Consider the following 19730-nt stretch of genomic DNA (forward strand, 5'->3'; position numbering starts at 1 on the left):
TTACAAAAGTTATTCAGTCAAGTAAGAGCAGTAAGAGATTTTTTTTCTTTTGTTTGATTAAAATTGAAAATAGACAGCAGCAGTTTTATTAGTCCGCTATCACTTTAAGTGTGAATGCACAGATCCATGTACTGATACACAGGTATGCTGAGACGTATATTTTGGTGTAATTTTGTCTGTATTTATTCGTTCAAGCACATATAATGCATAGATGGAAGCCAGCTGTATAGTCAACCCCTTACGAAAAATAACCATGGTTTTATTATAGTAAAACTGTAGTAACCCATGGTTTTTTGGCGTGTTGACCACCATTTGTATAACCACATATTTACTACAAATACCATGGCTAAACTATGGTTAATATAGCAAAACCGTGGTTATTTTGTGGTTACCATGGTTTAACTATAGTAACCATGGTTTTTTGGTTTTATTTGTTGTAAAACCATGGTTAATTTTCGTAAGGGACATGTCTTATATTAATAAAGGTAAAAAGATGCTGTAGAAAAATATATGTAGACAAACCAACTTCTCATCTTCATTAATCTCCAGTTGGCTACTTCTGTCTCTAACTCTTACTATTTTAAACTAGCGGTCTCATTTGGAGAAGCCTTTCGTCAGATACGCTCTCATTGCTAAGTGACAGAATCCGCTTCAGGACATGTTTTCTGCTGAGCGGTGTGAGGCGGTAACACCAGACTTCTGCTGGCCTTCATATTCATGACTCTGTGTGGGAACGCTGTTGGCAGGTGTTTCCATCTACGAGGCCTGCGAATCCTCTCTGCTCTCATATCCCCTTCACTTCCTGTGATTCATCGTGCTGCCAGCTTCAACAAATGCCATTCCAGAACACAGTTTGGCCATTAGCAACCAAGAAAAAAGTGGCTTGCTGATGCATTATTGTGAAGGTTACTTTTTTAGTTTATTTTGAGATCACTACAAAGAGTTTTCAATGCATTGAGTTTCCACTGATTTGATTTAGAAAGGTCTTTGCTCTAGGAACCATATTTCACACTGGACAGCAAATAGAAACAACAATGTACAAAGAGAGAGAGAACATTTTCCTTACAACCAAAATGAATTAAACCTACCATGCACTGCATATGTATAATAACTAACATGACATAGGCTAAACAGTCAAACTGGCAGGTTGCCAGACTGACGACACCAACAGGAACGAGCGCAGTTGACAATTAATGAAATTAAATGCGCTGTGTTTCCCCCAGTTGGCAACCCATGGTGCCAAAATACGATTGGGTAAACTGGCAGTGGCCGGGTTTCCAAACCAAAACAAAGACCGTCATTCTGGCCCGGAACACACATTTTCAAAAGTGAATAACTGTGAATAACTATTTCTACATCTTTAGTAACTGTGTGGGGTGGTGGTGTGTGGACTGAAATGCTTTTATAGTTTAGGTCAAATCTGGCTTCATCCAGCTTCATCGTTCACATATAACAGTGTGTGTGTCGAATCCAAGTGTCTCAGGTCTGATCTGGTCCAGACCGGTTCTCTCATGCTGCACAGTTTAATCAGATAGAGCCGTTTCAGCACAGGGCTTTTAGTGTTTGTTTTCCATGCAGTACAATAATGTCAAGGTAATTAAAAGAGACCAGCATCTCTAGTTTAAACAAGTACAGTCCAAGGGAAGAGTTTGGGTGCTCCAAAGGCTACAGCCCCGGCTAGCTCCTATGTTAATCCGGCCTTGAACATGCATGAAAAAATAATGATTCGATTAAAGCTACACCTCCTTTAAACAATTGCAATATTTTTATTAGAGATTTGTTGACTAATAGACAACAGCTTCATGTAACAGTTAAGGGGCATAAATGTAAACGAACCTGATAGATATATGATAGATACATAATAGAAGTAATGGTAGCACTTTATTTTACAGTCCTGTTCCTCATGTACATACTATGTACTTATTATAGTAATTACAATAACTATGTAATAACTAGGTACTAACCCTGAACCTACCCCTAAACCTAACCCTACCCCATGTAGTTACCTTGTATTACCAGAACTTTCTTAGATAAATACACTGTAAGTACACTATAAGTACATGTTAGTACACGTACTGTAAAATAAAGTGCAACCGAAGTAATTTTCCACACTGGGTTGTGTGATTGGCAAGATTAACAAAAATGGTACTTAAACATGGTTTTAAATATATAGAGGGAACACAGTGTCAACACTTTGCAGGCATTCCCTGATTGAGAAAACATCCGAGTTTAACCAGTATCTCCCACAACTCAAAATATAGTTCATAAGTGTAATTATGAATTCAAATATTTTATTTCTTTTTAGTCTATATAATATAGGTTACAAAAAATTTTCAGCACCTATTAAACTATTAAAGTTCATATTTAGCAATTACGCAAATTACCACTTCAACATCACATGTCCAATATTATCAGAAATAGCAAAGTGTCACAGTAGAAGGCAAATGTGTGTGTGTGTTTGTTTCATGAATTTAAAGTGGCATTACAGATGGATTTCTGTGTGCATTGGTCCAGTTCACTGAAATGTGTTGTTTATGTGCTCCTTACTGATTAGTTGTTGTAAACATCCGTGTCTTCACCTTCATTTCTGAGGCAGGTTGAAGGGTCAGTGTTCGTCACTGGAGCTTTAGTTTCTGTCTAATTACTGAAGTGCAGACACATTACACTGTTGTTGGTCAAGTTATTATCTGATCACACCTCAGAAGGGCCTCATTATAAAAGTCTCTTTGGTGCCAATTTCTTCATTTGCTCCAAATGTTATTTTTCCGAGTGCAAAGAACGGAGGTGCTAAAACAAGAGCGAGAGTGATATCCTTATGTAAGACGCGCACCATCTGATCAGTTGAGCTGTGGACTCTCGTGTGTGTGTGTGTGTGTGTCGTGTGAACGGACGGGTCTTGTCAAGGGATGGTTCAGTACACCTGGCTAAATAATCTTTGGGTTTCTATCATGTGTGTTGGCAGCCGTAATGAAATGAGCTGTGTGCGGTGTTTACTCTCTGGTCATCATTAATTCATCTGCTCATCCTGTATCGATCTGCCCCCCCGGTCGGCTAATTACACCACAGGTTTTACCTTCACAGAAGCCCTGCGTGTGTCAGGCCAATTAGACAGGCCAGATACCCACACAGTAATTACATCACTCCCCTCTTTCACTCAGATAGTGGGATGAGATGATGTCTGATTCACTGCCGTTTTCATTATGAGGCCTAAAAATTGTTTTTTTTTAAACAAGGAATTAAACAATATTTTCCTAATGTGTGTTTGCTGGAACCTTGGCTGATTTTGGCCTGTCCTGGATAAATAAGCATGACCACCAGTAGGTGGCAGCAAGTTCCTATTTTAATAAACAGTTTACTGAATCATTCAATCAAACGAATCATTCTAAATGGCTGATTCAGTTAGAAACGAAGCAGATCTTGATGAATAGATCATTGATTCTTTCAAAAACAGATTCGTTTAGGAACGAAACCATGCAGTGTTGTTCTGCACTGTTGTATAAAAATTAATATAACATTTCCGTTCATCCACGTGTGCTGATATACAGGAAAACACTCTAGCTTGAGTTTTTGCAGTGACATACTCAATATTGTCAGTTCTCAGTATAGTCTGTCACACATACAGCACAATAATATGATGTCAGGGGAAGGTCTTTAAAGCCCCCTCATTTCGAGCCCCGTTGAAGCCTTTATCTAATAGTGACTGGTTGAAGTCAGCTTCTGATGAAGTATTAAATCCTTCTGATTGGCCAGTTGAAGTACAGCAAAAAATATCAAGGTGATATGACTGTATGGAGCAGACAGTGTCTCAATAATGCCTCATTAATAACTTGATAAAAAAAAAAAAAAAATCTTAAAAGAATAAACAACAGCGAAGCAAATTTGTTGTAAAATAACCTGCATCACCAAAATCAACATGCAGCTTGAATGTAGAGCATGACTGAAAACCCATATAACAGTAAATAATATCACAGAGAGGAGTCCTTTAGACCCTCACAGTCAGAATGACTCTAAATCAGTCCAATATATCAGAGAAATATAAGCTTAGTTGACATGACAGGAGTTATTCAAGTTGTCAAATTTAAAATGACCAATGAACCCCAAAAAATGCATTATTCAAAAAGATATTAATATACTTTTGTCATAAAAAGTGTTTGAAAATTATTGAAAATAAATAAGATATGGAAACACATTTTAAAGCTCTATTAAAAATGTTGACAGTTACACCACTTGATATTTTAAAGTAATAAAAAAAAAACTTGTTGAAAAGGTATATAAATATTTCATGAGTATTTTTGAGCTGTCTTTGCTAAAGTTAAATGAATATCTGGTTGATGATAATCTACTTAATCTAACTTTTTCATTCTGACAGTGGTACAGAAACAGCACTTGATTGTTTATAGGGTTTTTTCTTGTGGAGTCCCAGGTGGCTCTGTTTTAGGACCTCTTTTGTTTATATTGTACAGAATGTGGCCTTTAGGTAATGTAATCAGGAAGCATGCGGTAAACATTCAGAGCCATACACAGCTGCTTATCTTCAGACCAAACTCTGGAAAAAGCCCGACATAGTACATGTTAGATTCTTAAGAATGGACGTCCCAACTTTCCTGTCACTATCAATTTGACTGTGAACACATTCTTGCAAGAATCAGTGCTTAAAATCATTTTTACATCATATTCATAATGTTTTAGCTATTCAAGTAACTAAAGGTTTCACTATGAGGTCTTTTGTGAATGTATTATTCAGCATGCGGAGGGCCACACCATGAGCATCCCAATGCCAGGCCACCCAGTGAACTTCTCTGAGCAGACGATGACTCAAGCTCGGCAGGACGTGGAGCAGCTGGAGAAGCTCATCTCTGAACACGATGTGGTCTTCCTGTTGATGGACACTCGTGAGAGCCGCTGGCTTCCCACCGTCATCGCTGCTAGCCAGAGAAAGGTAGCTTCCTCCCTCCAATCCTTCATCTTTTATTTATTTGTGTTCTGTGTACATGGCTGTCTGCCTTTTTATTGTAGGTTATTGTCACAGTTGTTGGTAAGTGCTGCACCGTTTGTCCTGTATATCTGATTCAAGAACCTTTAACGACAACCTGACCTGACATAACTGGATGCTTCTGTAATTTTTAAACGTTATTATTGATTTATATTAGAAGTCATTCAAAACTGGAAAGTTTTAGAATAGTTTTTTTTGGGGGGGTTAATGTCAATGATATCCAGACTGTGACCCTTTTGAGAGAGAGTTCAGTATGTCGGTCTCTCTGCAGTTGATAGTTAATGCTGCTCTGGGGTTCGACACGTTTGTGGTAATGAGACACGGCCTTAAGAAAGCCAAGGAGTCCTCGTCTGAAGAGTCCAGCCCCATGTCTGCCTCCTCCAGCTCCTCCTGTTCCTCCACACCTGCAGCCTCCATCACACCAGGTACAGCTCACACATATCCTTGGGTTTCCACAGCTTGTGTTGCTCTTTAGATCAAGTATGTTGTAAAAGTGCTGTGTAAACACAAAGCAGAGCTCAGAGAATAACATAACACTTGGTATTTTACCGTGACATGTTACAGTATAACAAGAATATCTGACAAGAGCGCCTTTCAGTCGCTTCATTGTTTAACTCATGACTATATTGTAAATACAATTTATCATCTCTCAAAACTACGGAAATCACTTTGAAATAGTATCACACAATGCTGAAGTTACTGAACATTTTTGACTAAGGCAATGTATATATTATGATGTAGTGGATATAATTGAATGTATTTTTTGGTATTATATCTAGTTCTCTAGTCTTATATATAGAGCTCTGCTCTGAAGTACAGGAGTCTGTTTGTTAAGACTAAGCTAATGGCGTTCCACTATAGGACAAAGTTATACTTCCTGTTCCTTCTGCATTGAGCTCTGAGTCCATCTGTCTGAGGTACGATAGAGCTCGAGGGACGTTCACACAAAACAGATTCTTGTATTCCACCTCTGATAATTTTACCATTCTTAAGTTACTTTTTTCCCATCCTGTGTGAATGACTCGTGACTCATTCTGCGCTGCACGCTGCTTGTTGTGTGACTCATGAAAAATCACCAAGGTGCTACTTCAAGCTTGAATTGGGCTGATCATATTCACAGCTCTGATGGAAAACTCCTAATTACTTTTGATAGTAATTATTTACCAATAACTGCTAATGAATCGGAAACTATGTTGGACGCTTCTTATATGAGCTTCATTTCTAATCCTGCAAATATAACCAGAGTCAGTTTTCTTTCATCGTGTCGGTCTTGCATTCAGCGAACAGATCCAGTCCAGTAATGGTTGTGTGGAAATGACCCCAGACGAGTTTACCTCTTTATTGGGTATAACTGAATTACCTTCTTCCGTTATTGAAATGTAATGATCTGTAAAACAAAAGTTCAAACAGGCAAATTAACTAAATATATCTACCACCTTCCGAAAACCTGCATTCATTGGTGGTTCAATGTGTGAAGATCTAGGAGATGCTGTATTCTGATGTTTTCTTGCTGTTTTACTATGGTAAGCATGACTTCTGTGCGTCCTCAGGAGCGTCTCTATTCTCCAACATCCCCGGACATCGTCTCGGCTGCTACTTCTGTAATGATGTGGTCGCCCCTGGGGACGTGAGTTTTAATCAAGTACTTTCATCGCTGAAATTAGGTTTTCCCCAGGACACGAATTATATTAGAAAATCAAATGTGCAGCTGAACCAATCAATCATATGCTAAAGTGACCTCAATTCTAGAAATCATATCCCACAGCAAAATACGACTGAAGACAGTTCATCCAACACTGAGACAATATAAGACACTTTTACAGACTGAATAATAAATATGTTGGTTTCCATGATTGAGTTGTTCCTGGACCCGTTAGTAGACTCTTATTCTGTTCTTAGTCTACCAGAGACAGGACTCTGGACCAGCAGTGCACAGTGAGCCGTCCCGGTCTGGCCATGATCGCTGGAGCCCTGGCCGTGGAGCTGATGGTCTCTGTACTCCAGCACCCAGAGGGGTGAGTGCTCAAAACATCACCCATCTGCTGCTTTGCTTCCATCCATAGAGTATCCCAGAGCAGGACTCATGCATTGTAGAAATGAGGAGGAATGCCAGGCTGAGTATTGAAATGTACTGTAGGACCTGAACAGCTTCCCATTTTTAGTACAAATAGTGTGAGCATTGTGTTCATAGGAAATTTCAACAAGAAGTGCCCTCCAAATACCAAGGCACTTAATTACTCTCGAATTAACTTAGAATTATATATATATATAAAACAAAGTGTGCAATGTTGGACCCTTCCTTGTGTAGCAGAAGGTAAATTAACCCTCATCAAGTGCCAAATGTGAGTAAAAATCAGCTTCGGCGAGTATATAAAACTGTGGCTTGCTAGTTAAACTTTTTTTAAAGGGCTCTTATGATGTTGCTAAAAATAACGTTATTTTGTGTATTTACTGTAATGAAATGTGTTTATGCGGTTTAAGGCTTAACAAACACATTCTTTTCCACATACTGTAAATTATTGTTTCTCCTCTATGCCTGATTTTTACAAAGCTCAAGCGAGGTGTGCTCTGATTGGTCGAATACCTCAAGCGTGTGAAGGAAGGGTTACGCCCCTCACCAAACTCTGATGCTGCGTGTCTCAGCACAACGAGACAAAACCAATAAAACACATAATAAACAAGGCATTTGTTGCATCCAGTAGGGACATAATTACTGATGACTTATACTGTCTTTTTACACATTGCATTGTGTATTACACCACGTAAACACAAAACCATGTCTGCATTTGTGATCGGAGAAACCACATAGGGTTGGGCGATGTCTATCAAATTGGCATTGGCTATGTCCCAAGGCATGAATCAATCAATCAATCAAAATGAAACAAATAAAGTGTTCTACGGAGCCACTAAATGTTAGCCTACATAATCTATTCATAATTTCTTTAGAAACCTTGCACTTTTCAACTCCACTTCAAGAGCGTGTTAGTATAGACGGGTCCAAAACGGCGCACAAACATGCCAAATATTAAAAATTAAAGCATTGGAATGCATAAGAATTATAAGAATTATATTATTTATATATATATATAAATGCCTACATGTCACAGGAACAGCTCATCTCGGGAGACGCGTTCTGTCTTTGCGCTTCCCAAATTCGGCCGTGTAAATAGCAAATCCATCATGGCACGAGCGCAACTGGCTCTTAAAGGGAATGGAAAATGAGACTCTGATTGGTTAATTGCACGTTACGCCCAAAAAACACCCATTACTCATTAAGAGAATAGGGACAACCCGTTTAGACCATGCAACCTGGTGCATGGACCAGTTTCCTGTTAAAATAGCAAAAGTGGATTTGGTCACGTCATGAGTGCACCTGCGCCGTGTGCTTTACACTTTACCTTTACTTTACACTTTACACTTTGCATTTAGATAGTTAAAATAGGGCCTACAGTCTTAGACAGCACTTAACAAGAATTTGCCAAAGAGGAACTCAAAAAACACTCCTTGGTAGAAAAGCTGTCCGTAAATGTCAGGCCAGAGAGAAATCCAAGATACAAGAGTACACACAAAAAAGGAAAAGGTACAATCCAAAAAAACTAAACCGAAGGCAGAACATTGTATTATAATACTCACTTCTATACCAATTTAATGTGCCAAAACAACTATAAATAAAACATGTGTTGCTTGAATCCTTTGAAAGGTCTAACACTGTGACACTGTGGTGCTTTCATAACTTTGATCTGCTTTATCGATTAGCAACATGTACAGCAACACTTAACAAACAGCGTGAGCTCAGGACAGGGCTGGCCGGCGGTTTGACTCACCAATGGGAAATGTGGTAGATGTCAAAAACAGGGTTTGTGTGTGTGTAGGTTTTTTTTTTTTTTTTGTCATTCATTTTGGTGAGACTAGTGAAGCAGAAATGTCACACTCTGTCCATCTTGGCTTCATTTCTAACCCTATGTTTAAGTTACTCTGAAACGAAACAGCAGTAATAGAAATTGCACTGCAATGTCATATCTGGAGTTCAGAAAGCCTTTTGTTGCTTTTTATGTATTTCCAGTTGGATGAGAGGGTATAGAAAGCTTTCATCCCTGTTTCCCATTCAAGGAAGTCTTTAGAAAGCAAGGAGCACTCAGATAGCGCTGGCATCTTCCTGACGGTCTCTCTTCAGATGCATTAAGCTGTTACAGAGCGCTGATGGAGCCTCTGCTGGGCCTGGATGAAAGCTCTTGTCCACAACAGTTGGGGGTTTTCATCTGTCAAACTGTTGTGGGAGAACGCTTCAGATTCAGAAACCACATTAAAACAAATTCGGTAATACATGAGTTCAGACTGTGATTAAATCTTGGATGGACAATATTTTGGTGGTTGAAATATTTTTCCCATCTTAGTTTAAAGAGTGCAGTTCATTAAGGGTAAGCCATTAGTCTGAGTTTCTGAAGAGTGTAACACTGGGGTCAAATTCTGAGAATAGGACACTCTGGTGCTTCAGCTGCCATGGGCCAGTCGTTATGGCTTCCCGACAGTATGCCTGCTTTTGGGAATATGGCATGTGGAATATCGGCCGTCCCAGGTTTGGTTTTCAGACCAGGTCAAACCCAAAGGTTTCTGCTGGAGGAGCCTCCTTGGCAGATTCTCTTCAGTGTGGACCTGATTTTGTCCAGACGATCTTTGGGTTTGACTTATTAACAGGACACTCTTACTGGATCTCGTCTCTCATCTGAGATTGCAGAAATCATCTTGCTAGGATCCCTTTAACTCTGTCCCAGCCATTGACATAAGACGTGCTATTACACACCTTCTGAAAGAGTATGACATTTCTGGATCAAAACACAGGTGAAGAAGAAGCAGGAAAATGTGATCACATATGTAAGCAGATGCATATGTAAAATAACACGATCATCAAATGTAAACAGCATATACAGTGGAGCAATTTCCTGCATTTCAAGGTCATTGCTTAGTCCTATATGAAGTTATCCTAACAGGAGTAGAAGAACAGTTTTTTATTTCCTAAATTGTATTCTGAAGCACAGTATAAAAACTAAAATGAGATATTTTTGAAAATAGTTATTTGAAAGTTTTAGAGTTATAGGTGTTAATCTGGCACCTGGTGCTAATTTCCTTCATTATAAGACAAACCCTATTTAACTGGCAGCATTCCTCCGGTTTTCACTGAGATTGTAAGATGGCGGGCCGCTCTAAAGTGAATGAAACCCTACGATAGAAGGTTGTCCAGATGAAGGATAAAGGAATGACCCTTTCAGTCATTTCAAGAGAGGCGGGTCATTCCAAATCTGTGATTTCGCGAATATTGCAGGTTTACACTAATTGATTCAAGTCCCCCAAAAAGGCTGGTCGTCCACACAAGACAAATGCTGGAGAGTACAAGATAAAGTAAAGTAAAGTGCTGAGAGCAGTTTAATTTATTTGGGTTCTCAGGTTCCTGATCTAAACCTGATTGAAAATCTCTGGAAAAGCCTTAACAACAAAGTTATGGCTAAGAAACCCACTACAGTCGCCGAACTATGGAAGAGACTGGAAGAAGAGTGGACCGAGATTACACCAGCACAGTGTGAGAAACTAGTGTTTCAGAGGAAAGTCAAGTATTTATAGATTTAATTTGAATAATTAATGGATTTTGAATCTCCACTGTAAATGAAGAGTGCCTCATGAAATGTGGATCTAGGAAGTGGTTTAGGACGCAACACTTTGGATGTTTTGATGGAAGCGATTGACTCCATCTGTGTTTTGATCATTAATCTGAATCTGATCCAGATGTAGTCTTGGTCAAAATGACATTTTCTCAGCTTTTTCTTCAAATGTTGCTTTTTAATGAAACTTTTCAAGCATATTCAAGCATTGACAAAAAAAAAAGATAGCATGAAGCTTGAATCATTTTATTTTTATTTATTTATTTATTTTTATATAAAGCAGAGGCTCTGTTCTTTCTTTTGACATATTGCATGCTCAGATATTCATACAATATTCTGGGGCCATACACATTTTGTGTATGATGATTTTTTTCCATTGTGGTGCAGAGAGCACAGTTTGGGTCCAGTCCTCTGCCCTGTTGGTTCAGTTTTGGCATTTCTTTGCAGGTGTAATCCAGATATATGTAGCTGTTGAGCGTGTGCCTGTTGGTGATGTTTCTTTGGGAAAATATTCTCTTGTTTCCGGTTTTACACATGGAGGGAGACATACCTGTTTCTGATTGAGATGTATCTGTGGTTTTGGATGAATGGATTCTCCATCCCAATCGTGGGAGTCTGTCTCAGAGGAGTTTCTGACTTTTAAAACAGTTTTGTTATTGGCTGTCTCCTTTCAGGAGGATTGGAGAATCGTAGGCCTTGTCAGTGAGCTCTTCCAGTCAAGGCTAAGTTATCTACTCAAGATCAGCATCATATCGCTCCCAAGGCTTGCGTTGACTGTTAGAGGCATTGGTGTAAATCTGATTGGTTGTTTGTTCGCTCTGGTGGCTGTTGCATTTGGTGAGAAATGCTATATCTGAGGCTTATGAGGCTCGTGGGTTGATGATTCGTGCTTGCTCTTCGAGGGGTGTTGCTTCTTCCCAAGCTTTTTCTAGAGGAGCGTTTGGGGAATTTTTGTGTGCCAATCACACACACACATACACACACTGTAACTAAACATTTGATGTATTGAAGTGATTCTTGCCTTATACACACGGGAAGCATTAGTAATTCACCAAACATTCCTCTTTGACTATTTTACTCGTTGACTGGTTTCCATTTAAATCACAGTTATGGCCTCAGGATTTGTGGGTAAATCCAGCAGCAGCTCACACACACACACACACACACACACACACACACACACACACACACACTAGGAGTTTATATGAATATGTGTCTGAGGGGAGCTTACTGTCTTTAGAAGAGTTTAGATGGTATTTTTCTCTTCATCTTGTCTCTGTATAAAGCATATTAAAGTTCATAAGTGCAGCACTGCTTTGTTTACAGCGGTAACCAAGGAAACGCTCTAAGCTCCACCTGCTGGCCGAGAGTGGATCTGCGTCTCGATCAGCTCAACTGCTGTTTCATAAAGATATTTTCATCTATAGTTTCACAAAACTGGAGTCAAATCATTCTGTTTTTGCTTCAAATTTAATCTAATTTAGATAAAAAATTTATGCAGCCTCTTTTTTTGCATCGTAATTAAAATGCAGGTGTTTCCTCTCATTTTAAATAGAAAGAGCATAGACAAAGCCTTAGTTTGTATATATATAAATATATATTTTTATTTGTGTTACTTGTTTGATTTGGGGTTTGTTTTACAATTTTAATTTAGTTTTGTTATGTGCATTTACATTATATTTAAATCCAGAGCGATTTACAAATGAGGACAACAGAAGCAATCAAACCCAACAAAATAGCATTGATATACAAGTGCTATATTAGTATATTATTATAGTGTTATATTTCAGTTTCACAAAGAAACGTGCAGCATTTTGTCACATTTAATTTATAATTTGTCTTAAATCTAATTTTATATATATGTATACTGTAATCATGAGTGGTTTGATCCCTAGTAAGGAAGCACAGAGCTGCTCTTTAAGGGTCTGACTGAAGTCTAATTTGAGTGTGTGTGATGTGTTTCTCTGTCAGAGGTTATGCTGTGGCCAGCAGCAGTGATGACCGGATGAATGAACCCCCGACCTCGCTGGGTCTCGTCCCCCATCAGGTCAGTTATCAGCTCCTGTCCACTGTCGCAGATACACTTGCTGTTATAAGACTACTTTATTCTTCTGTAATACCCTGATGAGCAGAAGAGCGTTGCAGATCGTCTCTTCAGTCATTCCCTTGTCTGCCACAGTAATGTTAATGTCTTTGAATTAGCGTGATATTGATTAGGAAATATCAGTATATGCATTTAATTACGATTAGTTGACTGGATTAAATGCTACAGTCGATTGACATGATGATGACCAGTAATACAGAACACAAATGCCTGATTTACAGTCTGAAGCTGATGCTAGTCGATGAAAGTAGAGTTAGCTTCAGACTTAGATACAGGATATCAAACATGTTATCATTGGTCTTCCAGCAGCAAGGCACATGTTTCTGCTTGGGTTTATTGTGTTCAACCGTTTACAAGGTCAGCACGTGTATGATGCCTACAGACTGATCCTTCATGAAGGCTGTTGATGGCTCATACCGTAGGGCTTCGACGCTTATCGTTGCACACTCGGTCAGGGATGTTCACCAGCTGAATGAGTCTCTAGAGAGTGAAAGAGAAGATGGACTTGTGTCTAGAGACCGTTGAGGGGAAGAGAATGTTTTTAAGCTGGCTCTGTTCCAGCTGCTCTTGACCCTGCACTACAGATGACTTTCTCTTCATTGTCTGAATGGATTGATGCTGGCAGGACCACCTTTCACAGGCATGAGGAGTATTAAAGAGTTATTTATAGCATTTCATGTTTTTCAGCAAGTTCAGCTTATAATGAACATTAGGGCTTGTGTGGAAGTGATTCTGACTCCACTTAACCGTTCCAATTCACCCTTTTTAATCAATCCTAAGAGTTTTAAAGGAGTTTTGTTATCAGAACAAGAAAGACTCAAGTCTCAAAAAACAGATGTTCAAAACCTGTGAACAGAACTAAATGTCAAGACAATCATTTTGTTCCCAGTGTTGGAACTGGTTCTGAAAAGAACTGTTTTAATAAAAAAATGTGTCCTGTTATTCATATGCACTGTACAAAACAATAAATGTAAAAAAATAAAAAAGTTTTCACATAAAACAAAGATTATTTGAGTGCATTTTACAAAAAAATAAATAAAATAAGGGAACACTTTCTATGAAGCTCGTATTTAAACATAATGCACTAAAACTTGTATAATGTTGTTTCATCTCATAAATAATCATAACAACAATTTTAATACATTATAAAACGTAATTATTTGTGTTATAACGTTTATGAGTATGATTATTTATAACACGTAATAAACAGCATGGTAAATCTACTGAATTATAATGGATTATAAATCTCAGATCTCAACATTATTTATTTCAGATCTGTTTCTTACTGATATTATAATAAATATAGTTCAAATCAAATGTGCCGTATTACACACTCATCTGATCAGATCTCTGATCTTACAGCTGTTTGAGGAAAACTATCGTTTTTATTTTGTATTATTAATGTTGTAATTGTTTATGAGTGGTCTTTGTCTGCTGTAAGTAACAAGTTAACAATAGTGAGATATGAGACGTATAATATATTATAATGATGTGAAATATTATCTGTTGTACGTTAAGTGGATGCACTGTGTTCATTGTGTGTTATAAATCATCTTCATACTCTTAAAAAATATAACCACAAATAATTAAATATGAATGCATTAAATACTTATGTTATGATTACTCATGAGATGATTCAACAAATTATTAGGTTTTTATAATGCATTATGGTTTTTTTTTTTGTTCAATGTATGATTCCTTTTAAAGGACACATGATAAAACAGCAGCTTGAGTGCACTTATATTAATGACACACAGTATATGTAGTTGTTTATATCGCTATTTGTTGCAGCTTCCGATCTCACAGTCTCACTATAATTCATAAAGTGGAACAGCAGGACCCCTATGGAGCCAGAAGAATCTCAATAAAGATAAATGCACACACTTCATTCACATATGCACACACAGGATCCATACATGCACACACATAATTCAGAAATACACACACAGGATACACAAATGCACACAAAATTCACAAATGCACACACAAAATTTAAAAAGCACAGAAGATTCACAAATGCATACAAAATTCAGAAATGCACACAAAATTCAGAAATACACACACAATTCAGAAATGCAAACAACATTTACAAATGCACTCAAGATTCACAAATGCACAGGACAAGATTCAGAAATGTATTTCTGATGCACACACACATATATCTTGATTTACAAACTGCTTGCGGTCTGTGAACTTCACTGCATTTGTGTTTGAATTTTGAGACTCCCCTGACTTGGGTCGACACACAAATGCCTTTTTTTAAACAGGGAATGATCTGCAACCAATCAGATATCTCTCTTGTTTTAGCCAATCACAGAATGCACCCCACGTGGGGGATTGTTTACTTATAAGCCAATCAGCGAACGACTCACTTTCCTCACGCAGCGAACGACTCACTTTCCTCAGCGAACGACTCACTTACCTCAGCGAACGACTCACTTACCTCACACAGCCGGCGACTCACTTTGCGCAGCCAGCGACCCACTTTGCGCAGCGAACGACTCACTTTCCTCACGAGTCACGCAGCGAACGACTCACTTTCCTCAGCCAGCGAGCGACTCACTTTCCTCACGAGTCACGCAGCGAGCGACTCACTTTCCTCAGCGAACGATTCACTTTCCTCAGGAGTCACGCAGCGAACGACTCACTTTCCTCAGCGAACGATTCCTCAAGCAGCGAAGTTGAGCGAACGATTCACTTTCCTCACGCAGCGATCAACTCACTTTCCTAAGCGAAGGACAGCCGGAGACCCACTTTTCGCAGCCAGAGAGCCACTTTCCTCTTGCAGCGGACCACTGACTCTCTCTTCATGTAGGGACTGAATATTATAATTAAAGTGACTTCTATATTGCATCCAAAAGAATATTTAGATATATTTAAATATTCAAAAGGTTTAAACATTTTTTTTTTTACTTTCATTAAAATATTTAAATAAAATGAAATAATTGCCTATTGCAAATTTATGAATCCATGGTTAACTTTTTTTTCTGCAGTCACTGGGCTATATGTATTGAGACATTTTTTAATTTATATTTTGTAAAAAATAATAAAAAATAAACCTGAATTGTAATCTAAACATCTGTATTTTCATACAATTTAATACAATTGCTGTGTGAACACGTTCATGTGATTGGCTTATAAGTAAACAATCCCCCACATGGGGTGCATTCTTGTGATTGGCTAAAAGAAGGCAGATATCTGATTGGTTGCTGATCATTCCCTGTTTAAAAAAAAAGCATTTGTGTGTCGAGCCAAGTCAGGGGAGTCTCAAAATTCAAACACAAATGCAGTGAAGTTCACAGACCACAAGCAGTTTGTAAATCAAGATATATGTGTGTGTGCATCAGAAATACATTTCTGAATCTTGTCCTGTGCATTTGTGAATCTTGAGTGCATTTGTAAAGGTTGTTTGCATTTCTGAATTGTGTGTGTATTTCTGATTTTTGTGTGCATTTCTGAATTTTGTATGCATTTGTGAATCTTCTGTGCTTTTTAAATTTTGTGTGTGCATTTGTGAATTTTGTGTGCATTTGTGTATCCTGTGTGTGTATTTATGAATCATGTGTGTGCATCTATGAATCCTGTGTGTGCATATGTGACTGTAGTGTGTGCATTTATCTTTATTGAGACTCTTCTGGCTCCATAGACCCCTGCCTGTGTGCTGAAGCTGAGCACAGCTGTAGCAGGAGCACCCCATGTGCAACCAACCACACACACACGCACAGTCACACACACACACGCACACAGTCACACGCACACACACACACACACACACACTCACGCACACAGTCACACGCACACGCGGACACACAGTCACACACACGCACACACACACTCACGCACACAGTCACACACACTCACGCACACAGTCACACACTCATACACACACACACAGTCACACACACATACACACATACACACACACACACAGGCACACACTCACGCACACAGTCACACACACACATGCGCACACACACTCACGCACACAGTCACACACACACACGGACACACAGTCACACTCACACGCACACACAAACACACACACACTCACACGCTCAACACATTCACGCACACAGTCACACACACACGCGGACACACTCACACGCTTGCACACACACACACACACACACTGACCTCTTCTAGTGTTCTGACCTCCTCTGCAGTAATGTTTGCTGATGGGTGATTGTGTTCAGAATGAAGACACTGCTCCCTGCTGGATGTGTGAGGGACTGCAGGTGTTCTGCAACACTGCTCTGTGAGTGAGTGAGTGACATGAGAGAAGAAGAGCTCAGGAGGGATGAAGCAGCATCTCTTCCCTCTTCATCAGCCATAACTACCATTTGGTGTATTTCTGTCATCTTGCTCCACTTACTGCTAAAAAAATAGATATTGCTCCACATGCATGTACTCTTTCGAGAAGTTTGAATTCATTTATTTTTAAAGAGATTAAGGCCCCGTCCACACGGAGACGGAGCTTACCCCAATCTGATCTTTTTTTTTCCTCGTCTCAAGAAATATCCGCGTCCACACGAAACTGCATAATGATGTAGTATACATGCCAGACCAGTATGTGGCGCTGTAATTCTGCCACAGAGATACACTAAAAACAGAGAAGAAGACTTGGACTATGCTCATAAACCTTGCGCGTGGTACACAAATGAACATGGAACAATACATTTATTAATCAGTGTTAATGTTGGTTAATAAAAAGACAATCGTTCAGTGTTTGTTCATGTTTTTGTTGCTGTTACGTGACGTAGAGGTGTCTGACTAGGGGGGAGACGTGGGCTGACGACATCATCGTTTCAGAAAATATACGGATTAGCCATCCAGACGAAAACGCAAAGACGGCGTTTCCAAATTTATCCACTCTGGGACCCGGTTTCAAAAAATATCGGTTTCACCTTACGAAAACGCCGGATCCGTGTGGACGAAACGCCTATCCGATAAAAAATTTGTGCGTATTCACAGAAATGCGTCTCCGTGTGGATGGGGCCTTAGACAGTGTTCTAGGTTATTACAAGCAGCGTTATTAGGTCCTATAATTAACACCTCTGTTTTTTGTTTTTTTTAATTTAGCAGTAAGAAATTACTCGTCATCCAGTTTTTTATATCGACTATGCTTTCCATTAGTTTTTCAAATTGTGTGTTTCACCGGGCTGCGAGGAAATATAGAGCTGAGTATCATCAGCATAACAGTGAAAGCTAACACCATGTTTCCTGATGATATCTCCCAAGGGTAACATATTAAGCGTGAAGAGTAGCGGCCCTAGTACTGAGCCTTGAGGTACTCCATACTGCACTTGTGATCGATATGATACATCTTCATTCACTGCTACGAACTGATGCCGGTCATATAAGTATTTATAAGATTTAAGATATAAGATATAAGATTGAAACCATGCTAATACACTTCCACAAATGCCAACAAAGTGTTCAAGTCTATGCAAAAGAATGCTGTGGTCAATTGTGTCAAACGAAGCACTAAGATCCAATAAAACTAATAGAGAGATACACCCACGATCAGATGATAAGAGCAGATCATTTGTAACTCTAAGGAGAGCAGTTTCAGTACTATGATACGGTCTAAATCCTGACTGGAAATCCTCACATATACCATTTTTCTCTAAGAAGGAATATAATTGTGAGGATAACACCTTTTCTAGTATCTTGGACAGAAAAGGGAGATTCGAGATTGGTCTATAATTAACTAGTTCTCTGGGGTCAAGTTGTGGTTTTTTTATGAGAGGTTTAATAACAGCCAGTTTGAAGGTTTTGGGGACATATCCTAATGACAATGAGGAATTAATAATAGTCAGAAGTGGATCTATGACTTCTGGAAGCACCTCTTTTAGGAGCTTAGATGGTATAGGGTCTAACATACATGTTGTTGGTTTAGATGATTTAACAAGTTTATACAATTCTTCCTCTCCTATAGTAGAGAATGAGTGGAACTGTTCCTCAGGGGGTCTGTAGTGCACTGTCTGATTTGATACTGTAGCATGTCTATAGTTTCTGTGTCCAAATACTTGTAGCTCGTTCATTTAGCAGATGTTTTGATGCAGAGAGACTGGTTGAGTTCTTCTGTCACTATCTCGATCTCAGACTTAATGATTCATGAAGTAGCTCCTGAGCTCCTGTGGTGTGGTGAGAGAGTCGTGACTGCAATTCAACAAAACACTCCATCATTAAGCTGCTGTTTTTACTTTGCAAGAGAGCGCTTTGCTCCGCTCGTAGATAATGTGCTGTTAGATGAGTGGCTTTCCTACCAAAACACCAATTCTCATTTACATGTAGAAAAGTGTCTGCTTCTTGATGGAAGTGTGTGTGTGTGTGTGTGTGTGTGTGTGTGTGTGTGTGTGTGTGCGTGCGTGCGTGTGTGAAATAAGGCACAGGAAATCTCCGGAACAGGTTTAAAATTGGATGTGGTTCACAATACTTTACCATTAATGTAAGTTTGTCATTTGAAAGATATACAGTTATGTACGCTTCTTCTTTTCACAAATATTGAATATTTATTTCAAAATAAACATTATTTTCAGCAGATTGTATTGATGATTTATTAAAATTCATAGCATTTTTGTTCTCTGATGACCATGAACATTATAAAAGTGATGTAACATTTTTCACAGACGATGTATGACAAATCAAGCTGAATTTGTTATTAATGCTCTTTCTACATAAGATCAGGACAAGCCATGAAATCTTACACTGATAAATGTTACATATATTTGAGCTATTAAAAGAGCTGTGTGGTCCCCGAACAGAGCATGATGGTTCAGATAAATCAGAAGATGTTTTTGTAATGTCACTGCCACGCACCAGGTGGCGCTACAGATTAAGGATCATTTTTCTCTGCTGTTTCTGTAGCTTAAAAACAATTGTTTTCTTTCCAGATTCGAGGATTCCTGTCAAGATTTGACAACGTTCTTCCTGCAAGTTTGGCGTTTGACAAATGCACCGCATGCTCGCAGATAGT

At 38.8% G+C, this 19730-nt stretch overlaps 1 protein-coding gene across 2 annotated transcripts in view; it reads left to right on the forward strand.

Annotated features, from left to right (window-relative positions):
• The window catches only part of atg7 (ATG7 autophagy related 7 homolog (S. cerevisiae)), an 85796-nt gene that overhangs the window by 19423 nt on the left and 46643 nt on the right, over positions 1–19730 (forward strand). For both annotated transcript variants that reach the window (XM_026220730.1, XM_026220731.1), the window contains 6 exons: positions 4745–4939; positions 5265–5418; positions 6544–6620; positions 6893–7008; positions 12619–12694; positions 19648–19728. In XM_026220730.1, the coding sequence (XP_026076515.1) occupies positions 4745–4939; positions 5265–5418; positions 6544–6620; positions 6893–7008; positions 12619–12694; positions 19648–19728 (699 nt within the window). The remainder of the gene's footprint in view (positions 1–4744; positions 4940–5264; positions 5419–6543; positions 6621–6892; positions 7009–12618; positions 12695–19647; positions 19729–19730) is intronic.

Source organism: Carassius auratus, chromosome 36 (genome assembly GCF_003368295.1).
Source record: "Carassius auratus strain Wakin chromosome 36, ASM336829v1, whole genome shotgun sequence".
NCBI lineage: Eukaryota > Metazoa > Chordata > Actinopteri > Cypriniformes > Cyprinidae > Carassius > Carassius auratus.